We start from the raw sequence: 20055 nt of genomic DNA, 5'->3' as shown, positions 1-20055 counted from the left end.
AAAAATTCTGTGAAATGTTGCTCTTTTCTGTCTTACTTCCATAGTATGCAGTTAGGGCTGACCCAGGAGTGAACTTTTATTTCCAGTGAGTAAAATACCATTTGTACTCGGTGTGTAAGGTATAGTTAAGCAGCGATGTAGAAGGTTTATCTTAAGAATTCTATTGTATTTTGAATAAAATTTGAATACAGGCTACTGTAAATTCAGTTTCATACAGGGTATTGAAACAAAAAAACCCAATGCTCATACCAAATCAGACCTAATATCTCTAGCCTTTTGTCTTGCTGGTGATGGTGATCAAGCCCACCCAGCCCAAACCCCCTGCTGTGGGTGGCATTGCCAACCACCAGACCAGGCTGCCCAGGGCTCCATCCATCCTGGCCTTGAACAGCTCCAGGGATGGGTGTTCATTTATGACTTAAGATGGCTCTCTCTACACATTACTATTGCAAATTCTCTGTGGAAATTGATCATTCAGCCTTATCCTTCAATCAGCAAATAAAAGCCAGGGAAGACTGATAGAAACCAATTTTGTTGTGATAATCATGCAACTTCAGTTGAGTTTACATGTGAATTAAAAGAACTTAAGTTTCATGAGTTAAAATGTATGACCAGAAATAAGATTGAATATTACATGATAAAGTGAAATCATGAACTTCATTTTATGTGTAATGGCTAATAAATAGACGATGCAAAGCAACCTGAGTTTCCATTTGTTCCTGATGTTATGTGCTGTCTTAAAAGTATTGCTTCTCTTTTTGGAACTCTGCTGGGTTTCCATAACTGTGTTTCTTATGGAGAATATTAGCTTGATTGTAGTGAGGAGAAGACTGTTGATAAATTAAACTATTGGAGTATGGCAAATTAACAGATTTTGTGAGTTAGCAGATAAATTGAATATCACTGTTTTAAGTGTTTCTCAATACTAATCTATTCACTATTATAAAAGCTTTTTTGTGTTTCATTGTGTATCAGAGAATCGGGCCCTGTCGGGTTATGTTGGAATAGATGCAAATTTCTGAATTAATTCTTTATCTGTAAGTGTGTCCAGTTGTCTCTCTGGCATTTCTGGTTCATTTCTAGGAGTTCTTCTGAAGGTTTTATCACAGCAGAGCAAAAATGTAGACGTAGATGTGCAAAGTCATTTTTATGACAACAGCTATTTAATTCCGTTCAGTTAGAAAAGTTAAAAGGCTTTTCTAAAATGTTTTGAACTACTGCATATAGGTATGAAACAATATTTGTTTAGTATTAGTCTAAGTACTGGTGGTAAAGCTCAATAACAGACACCAGTTTGTGCAGTGCAGATATTGTAATGTAGCTGTAGGAAGACTGCAATAAAAAAAGAACTCATCAGTGTAAGCTGAACATGTTTCTACCTTTCTCCAACATGTATCTGTTCATTCATATTCATTCATAGGTATGAATGTGAGGAATCCTTCACAACTCTGAATGTAGATATAAGAAATCACCAAAACCTTCTTGATTCTTTGGAACAGTATGTCAAAGGAGATTTATTGGAAGGTGCAAATGCATATCATTGCGAAAAATGCAACAAAAAGGTAATGAGTCTTAAATATATTAAATTTGTGAACCACTGCATTGATACAGCTGTACCAACTCCAGTCTTATCTTGTGTTTAGGAAAAAGTTATAATTTAATTACTGAATTTGGCTGTTGGTAAGCGTGTATGAATAGGAACTTAAGAGCTGATAACTGCTCATGTCCGTTTTTTTTTAGGTTGATACAGTGAAACGCTTGTTGATTAAGAAGTTGCCTCCAGTTCTTGCGATCCAATTGAAGCGATTTGATTATGACTGGGAACGGGAATGTGCAATCAAATTCAACGATTATTTTGAATTTCCAAGAGAGCTGGACATGGAGCCTTACACAGTAGCAGGTGTAGCTAAATTGGAAGGAGATGATGTAAATCCTGAAAATCAAATAATACAAAACGAACAGTCAGAGAATGAACATTCTGGGAGCACAAAATACAGGCTTGTTGGTGTGCTTGTACATAGTGGCCAGGCCAGTGGCGGACATTATTACTCTTATATTATCCAGAGAAACGGTGGAGACGGTGAGAAAAATCGGTGGTATAAATTTGATGACGGCGATGTGACAGAGTGTAAAATGGATGATGATGAAGAAATGAAAAATCAGTGTTTTGGTGGGGAATACATGGGAGAAGTATTTGATCATATGATGAAGCGTATGTCCTACAGACGCCAGAAGAGGTGGTGGAATGCTTATATTCTTTTTTATGAACGTATGGACACAATTGACAGAGACAGTGAACTAACAAAATACATTTCGGAACTTGCTATCACCACTAAACCTCATCAGATTAAAATGCCATCAGCCATTGAACGAAGCGTACGGAAGCAGAACGTGCAGTTCATGCATAATCGTATGCAGTACAGCCTGGAATATTTCCAGTTCATAAAGAAGTTGCTTACTTGTAATAGTGTCTACTTAAATCCTCCTCCAGGTTAGTATGAGAGTGTGGTAATTACGGATTAATTTCTTGTGAGAATAATTCTGATTGAGTTGTCAAGAATTTGTTCAGCCCAGGAAAATTTTGCGCATTCTGCTTTGAATGTTTCTGGACTTCTGCAGTTAGACATCTGTTGTCGAGTTGGTCATTGGTGATAACATGCCAGAGTATTTAGCATCTACTGTTGAATTAATGTACTAATTTATGTTAAAATACTTATGCCTACGGGGAGTTCTGCTGAAGATAATTCTCACAGGTGAGATGCTGAATGATTTATAAGCATCTGTAACGTGTAACAAAAGGTTAATATATGCCTATCTCAAAGCTTAAATTTTCTCATAAAACAGCTTAGAAGGTGGGGCAGTTTTGGTGTTTCCTCTTAAAATTTGAGCAAAATCAGACAAAATACTAATCTGAAATCAGTTAAAATATTAAAACTACATTACCTTTACTTTGTTTACATGTGAGTATTTTGGTTTTTCCTTAGGACAAGATCATCTGTTGCCAGAAGCAGAAGAAATAACTATGATTAGCATTCAGCTCGCTGCTAGATTTCTCTTCACCACAGGATTTCATACAAAGAAAATAGTCCGTGGCCCAGCTAGTGATTGGTACCTTGTCTTTTAACAACAACTCCAGTTCTGGAAGTTCAATGTCTTTTGAAAGATCCTAGTTTGTGTACATATGACAATGAAGTGTTAGTGATCCATCCCATCTTCCACCCTTACCCCTAATATGAGGAAAAAGAGAAAATACTGGGAAGAAACTGAGCCTTAAAATAAGCTGCTGATCTGAGCAGCTTGAAAATTCATTTTTAAAAATAGTTTAAATCCGCCCTTTTGTCTTTGTCAATAGATTCTACATTTTTAGAGCAAAACTATATATATATATACACATATATATATATTCTGACATGAATTCAGAATTGTTTGTTCATGGTTCAGTTAATTTTAAACAAAGCTCTTTTCAACCCACGAAGCTTGTATTTGCTTTCTGTTTCTGAAACACTGTTTCTTTCAGATTCTGAAAATGCAGACTTCATTAGCAGAGTGCTTATATACATTGCTGTGAGGCCTGTAATTGAAATCTCTGCGTAGTAAAACAAACCACACAGTCTTACCACAGCATTTTAATTGTCTTTAAACTGTTAGTTTGTTCTGGGGAGAGGAATGTGGGTTACTGTTAGCAGAGCTAGCAAGAAAAATCTCACATTCACGAGCAACAGCTATTAAGTAGTTCTGTAATACATGGCAAACACGTGCCTCACTTTTTTTTCTCTAACAGCAACTTTCAAAACTAAGTTTCCCCTGTTACTTTAAGAGATCAGTATTGCTGCTGAGAGGACAGAAGTCATACAAGTCCTCTCCAAAACAGATATTTTACTTTTTTTAATTACCTGTAAATGAGAATGTGAATTCCTAATATGTTACATGTTTGGTTCGTAGTCTTATACATAGCTCATGAAGTCCGCTTCAGATGTACTGCTGCTCACCCTCTCTCCCAGTCTGAATACAGAGGGAATGAGAGCTACCTATTTAGGACTGCATTTAGTAGTACTTTGCAGGTTAGGCAACGTAATTCTTTCGTTGTGGTTTTACTTCTACCATCCATAACAACAGCTTAGTGCTAGAGGATTTTTTAATTCAAAGTTTTTTGGTTTTGAAGAATTTTCTGTGATTGTAAGAGTATCACTACAGGATCTAGTTCATCTGACTGTAAACGCTTTGTGAGCACAAATGTTTGGGGATCACCTTTAATGTATGTTTTCAAATTTGGTAAAAAGAATATGGCTGTCAATTAATTAGCATCATGGTCTGTAAGTTGTATCATCTTCTGTTTCAGGTATGATGCGTTATGCATCCTTCTCCGTCACAGCAAGAATGTACGCTTTTGGTTTGCACACAATGTTCTTTTTAATGTTTCAAACCGCTTCTCTGAGTACCTTTTGGAATGCCCTAGTGCTGAAGTGAGGGGTGCATTTGCAAAACTTATAGTATTTATTGCACATTTTTCCTTGCAAGATGGACCATGTCCTTCACCTTTTGCCTCTCCTGGACCTTCCAGTCAGGTATTTAATTTTCTAATGAAAATCTTTGGAAATGTATTCTTATTTCTTCATTAATAGCGTTTAATATAAAGCTTAATTCTGGAGTAGATGCATCAGTGTTTACAGGAAAACTGTAGTCCGTGTACAAAAGCCTGTTTTGCACTACCTGACATTACTTGACCAATTTGCCTGAGAGTTGCTGTCAGAGGGGTTCAGTTTCACCTCATTTTTAAATCTCTGTCAAGACTAAGTAGTGAGAACTTTGAATTTAGTTAGAAGTGTGATACTACAAAATAAAAGTAGGTGATTAGGTAATTAGGTGAAGGGAAGTGAACCCTTGTTTTCCATTTAGATTTAAAAAAGACACGTAGGAATTAACTAAGTACTTTTCTCCTGTATTCTGTAACACTGAAATAATCAAAAACCATAACTTTGCATAGGAGTAGAAAGCAAATTACCTGGTTCTATACACCTACAACTACCAAACAACACAATTAAAAAAGCCAAAATCTTAATGTAAGAGTTGTTGTTTCAACTGTATTAAAATCTAAAAACATAAACCTCTGTGGGCCTTTGCTTGGTCGTATTTGTGAGGTTGTGGTTGTCTACAGTAGACATTGGTATTGTTCCACTTTTTCAAAATGTTTTCACTACCGAATCCAGCAAAAAAAAAAAAAAGATTTTATATTGAGGCTGCATAGATTTTTAGTAGTGTTTTTGTTTATTTGTTTTGGTTCTGTATGTTTATTTTTTCAGGAGATGTTTGAGCTATACCTGTAGTAGATAGGTATATTTGTCTTTTTCAGTTTATAAAGTTTACTGTAGAACTCCATGTGTTTTTCTGAGTATTCAGACCTAGCTGCCACGGGAGAAAAATTTGAATTAAAAACTTCTGTATGTGCATGATTTCTCTGATGTGTATGGTATTCAGTGTTGCAAGTCACATTCCCTGTGTAATACGAGGATACTAGTGGACTCAGGTGTTCTGCCATCGTAGAATGTATAAACTAAAGAATTTATCGGTTCAGCCATTAATGCTACAACTTCTTTTGTAGGCTTATGATAACTTAAGTTTAAGCGATCATTTACTGAGAGCGGTACTAAATCTTCTTCGAAGGGAAGTGTCTGAACATGGGCGTCATTTGCAGCAGTATTTCAATCTGTTTGTGATGTATGCCAATCTAGGTAAGCCAGTTGCATGCACTATACTGATGCAATATAATAACTTTTCTTAGTAATGTTTCAGTTTTCTGAGTAATTCCATGAGGATCCATTTTTTGAGTTTCAGACAGATTGTTAAGATTAAGTAAGTCACATAAATGCCCTCTAGAGAATCTTTGCTCCTCCTGTTTGGGTTTTGAAGCTTCTGTCTTCCTGCAGTCTTCAGAAGGATAACACAAGAAACTTAGAGCTATGAAACTGTCCTTCTGAGATCTTGCGGGGGTGAAAATACAGGAAGAGTAATTATTCTTCATGCAGACCTCTTTTGCAGAGAGGTCGTGAGATCCAGGAAGTATGTGGGAGTTTTAACTTTTTTGGTCTGAAGAAGTTCAGAAAAGAAGGAGATGATTTTACCAAAAAGTAGAGTAATGCAGCTGGTCACATTTTGTCTGTGTGCTCCAGTTGTAATACTGAAAGTATTAATTTCAGTTTAGTTCATCTAGGAACTTGACAGCTACAAATACAAAATGCTAACTCTACAGCAGTCTTCTCTTTAAAGCCTCTTTGGGAGACTGAGGAAATAGCTCTGTGTATGTTCTTAGGCATCATTGCTTGCCAGAATGCTTTCACAAAAGGCATCATATGAGGTAAAAGAGTGCAAAAATCAGGAAATTCCACTCTTAAGTTTATCAAATATTGTCGTTCATCCAAAATAAACATAGGTGAGAAAAGAGGGTGTTTTTGCAATATAGGAAGGCTTAAGTGAAGTTCTCCTAAGCTTGGAAAAGTGATTATTTTCCGTAACGCTAGTGTCCTAAATTTACTAATGAAAGATGAAATTTGAAATTGAGTGTGATCTCTCTCTCTTAAGCTAAACTTAATATTAAAAGTTTAGGTTCTTTGAATGCAAGGCTGGTGGGATTTATTTGTATTTGCAGATGATATATTTAAGACTCATCCATCATACACATGCTGTAATACAACTAACATGAGGTAATTATCAGTTTTGGAGCAATGGATGTGAAAATACTGGCTGTGGCCTCTGCAGCGTCACCCATTTTTGCTATGGGTCTTGATTATATCTTGATTATATCATTCCCTGTCAGGCGCATATTCCATCATGAACCCCAGAGTGGCCTTAATGTCATTATAGAAAAGAGATGTAATTCTTCTGCTTTGACTTATTTTTTCGGAATTTTTCATGTCATTTGCTGCATTTGAAATCCACAAAGATAAACATGGAAATATTAAGCAATTCAAGGCAGCCAACTGTGCTTGTACATCGTATGGTGCACTGATGGCATCTGTATGGATGTAGAGTGTGCACTCACCAAAAGCTACAATACATCCTTCCTGCAGCACTCTTAGTACTGTGAATAGGATTGCCTGTTTTGAGAGATTAAGTAATTCATGTAAAGCAAGAGGGGCCGGTTCTATAAAGAATGTAAATACGAAGCTGTCTAACATAACTGAAAAAGTACAGTAAGAGAGCTCTAATAAGCTGCTGTCTGGATTCCTTCCTCTTAATACAAAGGTGGTAGGTAAGGTTCAGTTGTATTTTAGAATAAGAAAAAACTTCGCAAATGTGTGAGAAATCATGACTTTTAACCAAACTGAGAAGCAGTATACAAGATCAGAAGGGACGTATACCAGGTGTAATGGTAGGTATGTGCAAGGTACCTTTGCAGTGAAACCAACTGATGTTTGGATTAGTTGGGTTATTGATTGGCTTTGCAGATTTTTTTCATTTTTGTTTTTTTGTCTTTTCTTAAACTGATTTTTGTCATGTTTATTTACACTTACTACATAGTATGATGCAGTTGGAAATGCCTTAAACTTGTAACTGATGTATCTAGGGCACAATGGGAAAATCACAAAGAGTACTGTGGTGGTCTTCATCCACTTCAAAAAAAAAAAAAAAAATTTTTTTTTGTCCCAAAAGAAACACAGATGCTAGTTACTCAGGTGCTAATGAGCACTCTTAAAAAATTGTAGTCATTTACAACTCTACTTCAGTGTGATTTTTTTCAGCTGAACATAATTTCATGTGCATCTTACTGATGTTCTTTTCCAGAAAACGTAACGATAACTGTAATAAAACCCAGCAACTGAAAAGTTACCGATTGCATAGTAATTTTTCTGAAAAATGTATTGTCAGTGCTAGAAATAAGAAAATTTTTTTTTGCTTTGTAGGTGTAGCAGAGAAGACGCAACTTCTGAAACTAAATGTTCCTGCAACATTCATGCTTGTGGCTCTGGATGAAGGTCCAGGCCCTCCAATTAAGTACCAGTATGCTGAACTGGGGAAGCTGTACACCGTTGTGTCACAACTGATCCGTTGCTGCAATGTGTCATCGCGGATGCAGTCTTCTATCAATGGTATAGTGAATTTTCCATTTTCCTTAGATTAATTGGATATATCAATAAATGTATTTTGTTCTGTTACTAAGTATAAAATGAATTAGCTGAAAAAATGCTTGCCTTGTGTTTAGCAACTTGTTTTGTTTAAAGACAAATCTTTTTTTTGTACGCAGAATTGATTTGATTCTGACATACTTAAAAACACATGAAACAAAAATCTGTTCTAGAGTTTGTACTTCTTGGCTTATTAATTAAAGATAGAAGAAAACAGATAATGAAGTAGTTACCTGTTGATGCAAAATATTACTGATTTTAGAATAGTTTAAGCTGATTGCAAAGACTTGCATAAAGATCTTTTGGTTCCGCGTAGGAAATAAAATAATAAATGACTTTCATGTTACCAGGACAAAGTAATCTGTGCAAAGAAGAAACTACCAGGCTCTGAAGTAGCTAATAGTGGTTACTGGAGAAGAGATGTTGCTTTGGATAGCTCTTGAAAGTTCACTTGGTGCTCATTTGCAGTCAGAAAGACAAATAGAATCCAGCACTTTGATTTGCAAATGAATCAGCGAGAAATTACTCTATCAAAGAATAAATCATTAATATCCTCATTAGTTGCAGATAGTACACAGTTACTTTTGAGAAACGGTGACAGGATATTGGACTAGGTGAATTATATAGCTTGTCTTATAACCTGTATGTGTTCTATATTAAGTATATTTTAGAAAACCTAATTAGGAATCTCTAGAGAAGCTATTCAGTGGTAAACTCATTACAGCTCAGTGTGTCAGGCCGTAAAGTCAATAGGCTAGAATGTGCTATAGTAAGAATTAATGAACTGAAAATTTTATTGTGCGATAATAAGCTGCAGAACCATTTGGCAGCTTTGATTTGGTTTTATTTGCAGTACATTATTTGATGATAACACCAGGAAGACATTCTGCTTTTGAAAATTAATCGTATATTCACTGTATTCATAACATACTAACAATGTGTTTTGTGTGAACATTATTATGACTATTAATTATGATTACTCTTTGCAGAGTTAATTTATTTTTTGATATAGCATAATAAGCTAGGGAAGTTCTCCTTCGGACTTCTAATCATCTTCAGTAACTAAAAACACAATACTGCTACATCAAGAAACATCAAGAGCAAATCAACAGTCTCTCCATGTACAAAATTAACACTTCTAAAGAAGCTGTGTTAATTCTGATTTTTTTCAAGAACACTATTCTGTGTACACTCTAGAGATTCAGACTGGAGTTTTCTACCAGCCATTCCTGTAGTAGACTTAATGTGTCCTAAAATTTGATAGATTTGGCCTGTGCTATACAAGCCTCGAAGCAGAGTCTGGAGTAAGAGGTTTTCACCAAGGAAACTTCCAGCAATTCCTCTTCTTGCATATGAATCTGTCTTCAGCTATTCTGCTTTGACTGTCACAGTATAATTTTATCGGAGGGAGAGAAGTAGCTTTATCTTCGGCAGCAAGAGTCAAGCTTCGCAATCAAAAAATTGTTTCATACCATTGCATGTTTCAAAGCAAATTGACTGAAGTTTTTTTTCCTTTCTGTTGTTTATTGATTAGTTACAGTGACTTATATATTGTTGTTTACACACGGAAAATGTTCTGGTACCCTTTCATCTAGAATAACTGCTTTCTGCAGGTAATCCTCCACTTGCCAACCCTTACGGCGATCCTAATTTATCTCAACCTATAATGGCACTTCAGCAGAACGTAGCAGACATTTTGTTTGTGAGAACCAGTTATGTGAAGAAAATTATTGAAGATTGCAGCAATTCTGAAGAGACCATCAAATTGCTTCGTTTCTGCTGTTGGGAGAATCCTCAGTTCTCTTCCACCGTCCTAAGTGAACTTCTCTGGCAGGTAAAAATAAATGTTAGGATAAAGATGAGCATATGAGTGTGTATGATGCAAGATACTGTATTTATGTATAGAAATGTTGTCTTATTGAATACTGAACAGGTGCTTGGTAAAGAAATGTCCCTTAAGATCGTATCTTTTGTCAGTATTTTTACTCTTGGATGTATACATCATAGTGGAGTATTATGAGAAGTCCTTTTATAAATTTAGGAAAGCGATAAACATTTTTGAGTTAGGAACACAAGGTCAAGGATGAACCTCAGGGCTCTGTGTTAGTCCCCTGGGGGTCTATGTTAAGACTGATAGTATTTAATATTGTCATTGGTGACATGGACAGTGGGATTGAGTGCATGCCCAACAAACTGTGGATGACAGCAAGCTGAGTGGTGCATGTTGACACTCCAGAGGGAATGGATGCCATCCGGAAGAACCTAGACAGATGCAAGAAACACACCCACAGGAACCTAATGAGGTTCAACAAGGCGAAGTGCAAGATGCTGCACCTTGGTCGGGGCAATCTCAGACATAAGTAGACTAGGGGATGAATGGACTCAGAGCAGCCCTGTGGGAGGAGGGCTTGGGAGTACTGGTGGATGAGAAGCTCAACATGAGCCAGCAGTGTCTGCTTGCAGCCCAGATAACCAAACGTATCCTGGGTTAAATCAAAAGAGCAGTGGCTAGCAGGGTGAAGGAGGTGGTTGGCTGTCCCCACCTCGAGCCCCACCTCTGCCCTGCTTGACCCAACCTAGATAAGGCCATTTATCTGTGGGCCCTCCAGTATAAAAAGGGTATGGACCTGTTGAATTAGGTCCAGAGGAAGGCCACAGAGATTATCAGAGTGTTGGAGCACCTTTCTGGTGAAGACAGGCTAAGAGAGTTGGGGTTATTCAGCCTATAGAAGAGAAGGCTCAGGGAAGACCTTAGAGCAGCCTTCTGGTACCTGAAGGGGGCCTACAGAAACAGTGGGGAGGAATTGTTTCACTACGAATGTAGTGATAGACAAGACCTAATGGATTTAAGCTAAAAGAGGGTAGATTTAGGTTAGATGTTAGAGGAAATTCTTCACTGTGAATGTGGTGAGGCACTGGAACAAGTTGCCCAGAGAGGGTGTGAATGACTCACCCAGGAAGTGTTCAGCATTCAGCCGCTCTGTGGATGGAGCTTTGGGCAGCCTGATCTGTTGGGAGGTATCCCTGCCCGTGGGAGGGAGGTTGAAGCTGAATGGGCTTTAAGGTGCTTCCTAACCCAAGCCATTCTATGAAAAAAGTAAGCAAGGCTGATCTCTATATAACGTAAGTGCATTTTGTTCATTTTTTAATAATCTGTAAAACAGCTTATTTCATTAGGATGAAACTTCGGAATATTTTCTAAATTCTCCCTTTCATTTATTTTGACTCTGTATGTAAGGTCTCTTCTTATAAGTCTGCAAGACATACTTGGCTTCAGGCTCAGGAAATAATCATTGTTTGGAACTGTTTTGTTTTTCCTTTGTAGTCTCTGTAAGGTTAATCACACTCTTCCACTCCAAATAAAGTTTGTTTTAATTTTAGTTAGCTAGTGTTAAATTAGTGCAATTTTTTTCTATGTAAACATGAAGTTTTTCTGCGTCCTTCTGTCTGGTACTTGAAAAAAACATAGTGAAAGTCAATTTACTGGTGTTTTACTTAGCCACGTATTTTGCATTTTAGTATAACCATGAACGCACTGACTAAAAGTAACAATATCAGTGGAAAATACTGTTTTGTAATTCTACTTTTCTAAAGGTACTTTCCAAGGTAACTTCTCTAGCATATCATGCCTGGCACTTCAGCTGTGTTAGAAACTCAAGATGAAACACTTCTCCTGTACGAAACCTACTATGTATTTAGAAAAAAAAAACCTGATGCTGCTAGCATTTAAAGTAATAATAGTATGCATTGCATCTTGAAATATCCCTTACGTTACAGTAAAATTCACTTCAAATTAATTGTATTCTTGTATTGCGCTGTGTAATCTACATACTTTGAAAAACGCTTTCTTCTTTTCTCTGCATTTTCACTTTTTAAGGTTGCATATTCATACACATACGAGCTTCGACCTTACTTGGATCTGCTTCTGCAAATCCTATTAATTGAGGATTCTTGGCAAACTCACAGGTTTGTAGTTACCTATCTTTTTATAATGGTTACCACTATGTTTGGTACAGCCTGTTCTCCCAGTGATTCTGCTGCTAATCCTTACAAGAAGTTAAGTTTTAGAACAAAATACAGGGATTAACCATTTTTTCTGTTTTATCACGCATTTTAAGACAACTTGAAGCTATATTTTTTAACCTCTGTCTTCCTTACTATTGAGAAATTTGCTGCTCAGTTCTATAGATTCAAGATTTTTCATTTACAGGAGAATTTTACTAACATGCCAGTTAGGCTAAACATATTGGTACTTACTGTGTGTTGCTTAGACTGATTCCTGCAAGCATCTCTTTTTAGGAGAGTTCAGTGATATCCTGGCCTCACTAATACGTAAGCACAGCAATGACAGGAATGATACCAAGGCATGGATGAAGTGTGAACTTGGGAGAAAACCAGATATCGTACATGTGAAGATTCTGTGATATCATTTCAGTAGAATTTTAATTTTAAAATATTAAACATTCACCCAGTTTCAAAGCAAATTTTCATGTTTGGGGAATGAGGTTTATGAAAGCTGAGATTAGGAAAATGTAATTATTGCAAATATTGACTATTTGAGAGAATACATATAGGTTAATTCCTTAGAGGTTTTTAGGATAGTATTGTGTTTGAAATAATGGAGATGGGAAGGAGGTTAAAATGTGGCGTGTGGCTTTTACTATACTTGAAGATATACATCACTTTGTATTCAGGACTGCAGTCTCAAGAATATTCCAAGCATTCATTGGAATCATGCTAGGCTTCAGCAGGGAAATATAAAGTATCCAACTGCAGTCATCCTTTTATTTCTTGCTGCCATTTAAAGAAAAAAAAATAGTGTAACTGTCCGTAGTAAATAGTAATCTCATATATCTTGCAGAAAATTAGAATCATATGGTCCTTAACAGTGTGCATCCTTCAGTGCTTCTTGTATTCTCTTATTGGGATGGCTGCTGCCATTCTTTAGCATCGTGACTTGACAACCAGTTTGGGATAATAGTGTTACCACGCGCCATTAAGTTAGGTCAACTGAAGCTCATTTTCACTTTCTGATGGGTCACAGAACTGAATGGAGAAGAATCATCTAGGTTGGAAAAGACCTTCAAGATCACTTGTCACCTGAGAAAAGAAGCCCATGCTCCCCTTGCAGTGGTCTCCCTTCAGGTGGTTGTAGAGTGATGAAGTCTCCTCTCAGCCTCCTCCTGCAGTGTAAACAGCCCCAGTTCCCTCAGCCTCTCCACATAAGATTTGTTTTCCAGTTCCATCATTGGATTTGTTGCTCATCACTACACACGCTCGAGAAACTCAATGCAGTTCATGGACTGAGGCCTAGGTTCTCAGCTGCCTGGGAACTATTTGCTGATTCTTGCCAGACATGAAAGGGAAAAAGGGCAATAACTTTTCCTACAGTGAATGTAACTCTTAGAACCTAGATTGTCAAAATCTTTGTGTTCTCCTCCAGTGTGTTTTCAAAACCAAAAGTAAGTGAATTGGGAAATAGTACAAGAAGCGAGAGTGTCAATTAATTCCTCTGCCCCCTCATTAAAGAGCAGAAGGCAGAGAATGTGTGGTTAGTTTCTCGGTGAATGTCCAAGTCCCTTATGCACGTGCATATACAAGTCACTTCTTTTCAGAGGAACTGCATGTAAAAGGCATTATCTTTAAGACCCATAACTGTAACAGAACTAGTCCTTCTGTCAAGAATTTAACTGTTCCAACTCTGTAAGAACATGAGTTAAAAATACTGTTTTGTAAATGCAGTTTATATTTTTTTAAAAAGCAACAATAATACAAAAAGTTCATTGCTGTGATTGGTTTTATTTTGTTCAAAGAGCTTAAACAGTTGACTGGCTTAAACATTACCAAAAACTTGCTGAAATTGTATGTTCTGTATCTTCGTGTCAAGTTAGTCTCCTAATTTCAAAAATTAGAATATTCAGAGTATGATTTACCTCTTTTATAATTACGCTGTAAGTGAAGACTGAATTCTAACACTGGAATTTTTTTGTAGGATTCACAATGCACTTAAGGGAATCCCAGATGACAGGGATGGACTATTTGACACCATTCAACGGTCCAAGAACCATTATCAGAAAAGAGCTTACCAGTGCATAAAGTGCATGGTAGCCCTCTTCAGCAACTGTCCTGTAGCCTACCAGATTCTTCAGGTGATACATTTTGTTGTCTCTTGCTGCTGCTTTTTTCCTGCTGCTAAAAATAATTCAATTTTCGTTGACTTGACAAAATTATGACCTTCAGGTGACACACATGTCAACCTTCTGATATCAGAAGGTCACTATATTGAATTCAGGGTAATTTCATTATACTTGCATTCATGTGATGCAACTGCAGATCCTCCTGAACTCCATTTCAAATTTGAAGCTTATATTGTGTGAAAAAAGGATATTTGAGGAAATCTTTTAAACAGCAGCGTATGAGTTGGAGGTCTGCTCTCTTGAAAGGAAAAAGATTCCTCTCTTGAAGAATAGATAAAATAATTTCTAAATGTTAACTTTCTGTCTGCAGAGTAATGGAGATTTGAAGAGAAAATGGACCTGGGCGGTAGAATGGCTTGGAGATGAGCTTGAGCGTAGACCATACACTGGCAATCCCCAATACACCTATAATAATTGGTCTCCACCAATACAAAGCAATGAAACATCAAATGGCTACTTCCTAGAGAGATCACACAGTGCTAGAATGACTCTTGCAAAAGCTTGTGAACTCTGCCCAGAGGAGGTAAAGAATCATTTTCACTTCTGTTAAAAACTTGGAGTAAATATTTCTATAAATAAGTGATCGATAAGGAGTTACACTTCTGTTAGCTTTAGTTTATGTAGTCATGCTTTTATCCACTTCCTGTTACTGCCTTTATAGACATCCATCAGTTAAAGAATTAGCAGTCTAGAATTGAAATTGACCATTTAAAGTAGATTATGAATGATTAAAAAGTCTATTCTTCCAATACTATGTTGATAGTGGAAATTTTTATACAAATGATTATTTCATATTATATTTTATGTATATATTATATCATTTGTATAAATATGTATATATATATAAAATAATTTTTATCTGATACAAGCTACAGGACACTGGGCATGGGAGAATGGTTTTTCTTAGAGCTTGTCTAAAAGGATTGCTTGCACAAAGCATTGGTTCTGAACACAATAATCTTAATATATTTTACCTAAATAAATTAAATGTTTTTTCAAACTTTAGGAACCAGATGATCCTGATGCTCCAGATGAACATGAGTCTTCTCCACCTGAAGATGCCCCACTGTATCCCCATTCACCTGGTTCCCAGTATCAACAGGTAAAAGCTTAAGAGTTATTCAGAGCCCTGAGTTAGCTTCTGATGTTAGCATTCATGGTAACTCTCATTACAGGCATTTAGCCAGAAGCATGTTACTATCAAATATCACCACTGGAGAAATAAAGATTCAGATCCATTTTGCCAGGAACAGTGTTCCCGTCACTTTTGTGAGAGAATTTTAACATTACCAGATCAGAGATTAATCATCCGTAGAAACAGCAGGGAGACAGATGTCATCCCAGGCTTGTGCATACGGAATTAGGTTCTGTTATTTGTTCATGTTGACATTTTGTGAGTCGCTTTCTCATTTTTTTTAAATTTAAAATCAAACCCTGAGGCCTGATTTTTGGTTAGAGTTGATTGTAAGGCTTTCATAAAAGTGGATGTCTTTGCTATGTGTAACTTGTGCTATGAACACTGATCTCCCAATTTTTAAGTACGTACAAAATCTAATGTTTCAGGCTAAATGACTGCTTAGTTACTCTTTCAGTGGAGAGCCAGATCTGAAAGAAATCATTACCGGATTTTTTTTTTAATTGACTAAATTAGTAGGTCCCCTACTTAGTTTTCATTTTTCTTTATTCCAACTAATTTTATATATTCTGAATCTGCTAATTTAATTTCCTCTCCTGCCCAAACCCATTTTCCCTCCATCTTGCTTTCCTTACTCGGTGTTCTCAGCAGAGCAGTTGGTAAGTTGTGCAGATTTTCCCACTCCTTTCTGAGCTCCTGAGTTCAGACACATACCGTAACCCCACCATTACCCGTGTGATGTGTTCACTTCCTCGCAATAGATGGCATTTTTCACTAACACACACAATTCCTAATTCATGTTCTTAATTTCTCCACAGCTGGTTAAACTCTGCAAAACAATATGTAGATGAGGTATTTTCATTTGCCAGGTGTGTGTATAGCTTTTTAAATTGGGACAGAGCATCTGGAGAAAATGACTGGTCTAGATTTCATTCAATTCTGTAACATTCAAGTTTGCCCGTAAATCAATGTTTGTTACATAAATACAGGTCTGCTTTTTCCATTGTCAAAGGGAAAACATTCACACCGATTGAATCTGTTTATAAAATACACACAGTTCAATATCCAGAGCACACAGGCAGCCTTTTTTATTGCTTTTGCTTTGCATGTAAACATCCTTTAGTCAAAAGCTAAAATGACTGTTTAACTCATCATTGTATCTTTACAAGCTGAAAATCTACTTACATTGTGTTAGTTAAGAAGGTAAGTGAAGGATGTGATTCAGAGGAACTGTAGTGTATGTTCCTACAAATGCTACCACACCAGATGTTCGGTGTGCTCGATGATACTTTTCAGTAGTTTGAAGCTAGAGGTGAAAGCCCAGAAGCCGGTTAGGAAATGGTCTGCAGATGTAATGTCCTTTTAAAATGTTTCTGCTTTGTTACAGAATAACCATGTGCATGGACAGCCATATACAGGCCCGGCAGCACATCATATGAACAACCCTCAGCGAACTGGCCAACGAGCACAAGAAAATTATGAAGGCAGTGAAGAAGTTTCCCCGCCTCAGACAAAAGATTAGTGAAATGCACATTATCAATTAACTTGCTCCATCAAGACTGTGCACCCAGGCCTTACAGTCCAACCTTTCTCTGTGTCTGGCTAATATTTAAAACTAGAAAAACTATTCCTAATCAACATGGAGTGGAGAGTCTATTCACTGTCTTATCTGCAGAAAATTGCTGTCAATATATAACCCGCCTGCAGTGGAAAGTGTATAGTGTTTTGTAATAAATGGCCTGATGCTAATGTGTAAATGGCAAAGGTGTATATAGTATATTAATGTTTGACTGTTAATTCTTAAGCAAGAAACATTTTTTTTGTCTTGATGAGACTCACAGATCTACAAAAACAAAAAATAATTTCTTGATATATCTGCTGCGCTCTGCGACCAGTGTTGCCTGCCTCACGGCAGTTGGATCAACTCCTTTACGAAAAAGCCTATCCATGTCAACCACAAAAATAGTTTCATGTTAATTCTTTGCCACTGGAGTCGATTTTACTATGAGCAACGTAATGGCTGGTAACCTTTTAATTATTTGGTTGATGTGGAAAATTGGTGATGTAACATTGTTTCTAGATCTTTTTTCATTGCCTTTTTCATTCTGGTATTAGGTTAATCACTTTGAAGCTATAGTTATGCTGTAACATTTAGCATGGCTTCACACCAAGTTAGTGTAGCCAATGAGGGGGGAAAAAAGTGACGGCAGTTGTCCCAATGTGACAACTGCATCGCTCAGAACTTTTTCTTCTTACACCTAGACTATAAAATGGGGAGGGAAAATGTGACAAACAAGTGGTTCTCAGTTTCACATATGTTCCTCACATCTGATGTTTGACAGTTCTGTCTCTGGGTGGGATAAAGAACACTTAGTTTTCAGTAATAGGAATTTAAAAGATTTAAAACAAATATGCAAAAATTTGCTATGCCAGGATGCCTGGAGCATAATAGACTGTATTTGGTGTGCTTGTTTTGTTTCTTTGGTAGAGCTTATTAGATAAACTTCTAACACTTTCCTTCTACTGCATCCCAGTGAAGTGGAAGTCAACAAAATCACACAGTACTTGTGAGTGCCACTGCACCAAATTAACTTGCTGGTTTTCTGCTCGTTCACAGTTCTACTTGAAAGCGAGAATTGTCTTAGCTCTTTATCCATATGCAGGAGATCTTAACATTAGAAGCAGGGTTTAATGAGAAGAGAAACTACTGGTTAGTCAAATACAATTCTGAGGTATCTCTATTCCAGAATAAACATTTGTTTAAAGACTTCGAGAAACGCATCAGTAAATACTGTATTTAAATGAAAATTGGTAACTTGAATGTGTGTAATTTTTTGGAACCTGTCTAAAAACCAAATACCCCTGCAAAACAGATACAGCCCACCCTATACTATTTAAATATTTTGCTGTTTTATTTTATAGAAATTATTTTGCTGAATTCACAAATAGAATTTGATTTAAGAAGAATGTTTTGTCCTGTGGTGTGTGTTGGTTTTTTTTGTTATTCTTTTTTTTATCCTAACGGACTGCACAGAAAGGTGAATTCTGTGCAGCGGCACTATGCTGAGTTCTGGAACAACAGTCACATTGAGATTTCTGTGCACAAAAAAGAAAGAGAGAAAATAAAAAATTGGCCCATCAGAATAAAATAATCAGGACAATTACACTGTAAAAGTTTCTTAATGTGATTTATCTTGTACTTTTTGTATGTTTTTATATATACATATATATATTTAACGAGCACAAGCTTGATGGTGTTTTTTACAAATGAGTTGATAGAAACAAAGCTGCTTATCTAATTAAAGGTCTGTAGTTTTGAAACGAACAAAGGACAATTCAGTCGCAGGCGCATTCTTAGGCATTTTTAGGGACACGAGATTTTAGAATATGCTATGTAGCAACGATCACTTTTATGCTTCCATGTTTTCTCAGTGCTCAAGTTAATTCAGATTTTTTCATAGTTTTTTAGTAATGCCATTTTACCTGGACTTAGTACATTTGGGTAAAGTTTTTTCCCATTTATGTTTGGGAACGCTTCTTGAAAGTTTTAACTCAAAAATTGCTGGCCTGAGTACTCATGATGAAATAGTTCCTATTTATTTGGACCAGTAATTGTTATACGAGCTATCTCAGAGGTGATTATTATTACGTATTTTTTACTATATAGGTAAAATATATAATGTTCTAGTTCAGCCTTGCCAAATGTGTTCACTTTTAATAGTGCAATGATTGTAGAGACGTGTAAAACCTGTGACATTTTAAGGCTGTGACTTCTTCAGTCACCTACACCCCTGCCCCTGAACGGAAGGTGACTGCAGCGGCCATCATTTTTCAGGTGGCAAACTGAGGACTTGGTGCGTCTTTGTGACTTGGAAGAAGGATAGCCTGTGTTGTTTGTTGCAGCTGCTGCTTTGAAACAGCTACAGTAAAAGGTGCAATGTTTAGGGGTTTTGTTTTGTTTTGTTTCACTCTGGGCAAAACAATTTTAAATTGTATTTAACAAATATTGTACAAGCAGAAAGTTTCATATGCATGTTACTGTCGCAGCATTTTGGCAGTGGTCATTTTCTGGCGACACACAGTACCTCATTGTCGATGGCACACTTTAAAGCAGTAGTCCTCCAAGTGCCTACGGATTGAATTCCCCCATCACCAATTCCAGTTTTCTCTTTGTTTAGGACAGCTATTAGGGAATCTTTGGTCTTCCGCAAATAAGCCAATAAATAGTAAAGCAAATACTCATGTTCCTGACAGTGTAACATCCAGTGCATAGAAACTGAACGTTCATAAGTGATGTTATATGGTGGTGAATGTGTAGCTTGATGTAGTGGGAAATCTGTAACCTTACCGAACAGAATTTCTCCCTCTGTACAGTTGGATTGTGGTTGTTTAGTAACTTAAGTTTTTAACACTTCTTACTTTGAGTGCTGAAAAAGCAGTACAGCCATGTATGAAAGGAACTTTGTTGCTGCTTGTGTATCAGTAAATGTACTCAGCTTTGGTCAGGGAGACTGGTCACCTGCACCCGTGTTACCCCATTGACAAATGAGATTGCACAGGGTTCAGTGAGAGCTCACCCGACACACAGAGCCTTGCTTTATGG

General features: G+C 36.8%; 1 protein-coding gene across 2 annotated transcripts in view; it reads left to right on the top strand.

Annotated features, from left to right (window-relative positions):
- The window catches only part of USP9X (ubiquitin specific peptidase 9, X-linked), a 98649-nt gene extending 80230 nt beyond the window's left edge, over positions 1 to 18419 (top strand). For both annotated transcript variants that reach the window (XM_021407605.1, XM_021407596.1), the window contains exons 34-45: positions 1421 to 1562; positions 1741 to 2491; positions 2985 to 3108; positions 4340 to 4565; positions 5600 to 5729; positions 7899 to 8084; positions 9734 to 9954; positions 11998 to 12086; positions 14113 to 14269; positions 14628 to 14840; positions 15324 to 15419; positions 16840 to 18419. In XM_021407605.1, the coding sequence (XP_021263280.1) occupies positions 1421 to 1562; positions 1741 to 2491; positions 2985 to 3108; positions 4340 to 4565; positions 5600 to 5729; positions 7899 to 8084; positions 9734 to 9954; positions 11998 to 12086; positions 14113 to 14269; positions 14628 to 14840; positions 15324 to 15419; positions 16840 to 16974 (2470 nt within the window). In that variant the 3' untranslated portion in view covers positions 16975 to 18419. The remainder of the gene's footprint in view (positions 1 to 1420; positions 1563 to 1740; positions 2492 to 2984; positions 3109 to 4339; positions 4566 to 5599; positions 5730 to 7898; positions 8085 to 9733; positions 9955 to 11997; positions 12087 to 14112; positions 14270 to 14627; positions 14841 to 15323; positions 15420 to 16839) is intronic.

The sequence above is a fragment of the Numida meleagris genome, chromosome 1 (assembly GCF_002078875.1).
Source record: "Numida meleagris isolate 19003 breed g44 Domestic line chromosome 1, NumMel1.0, whole genome shotgun sequence".
Lineage (NCBI taxonomy): Eukaryota > Metazoa > Chordata > Aves > Galliformes > Numididae > Numida > Numida meleagris.
This window is presented reverse-complemented; position numbering and strand designations above follow the sequence as displayed.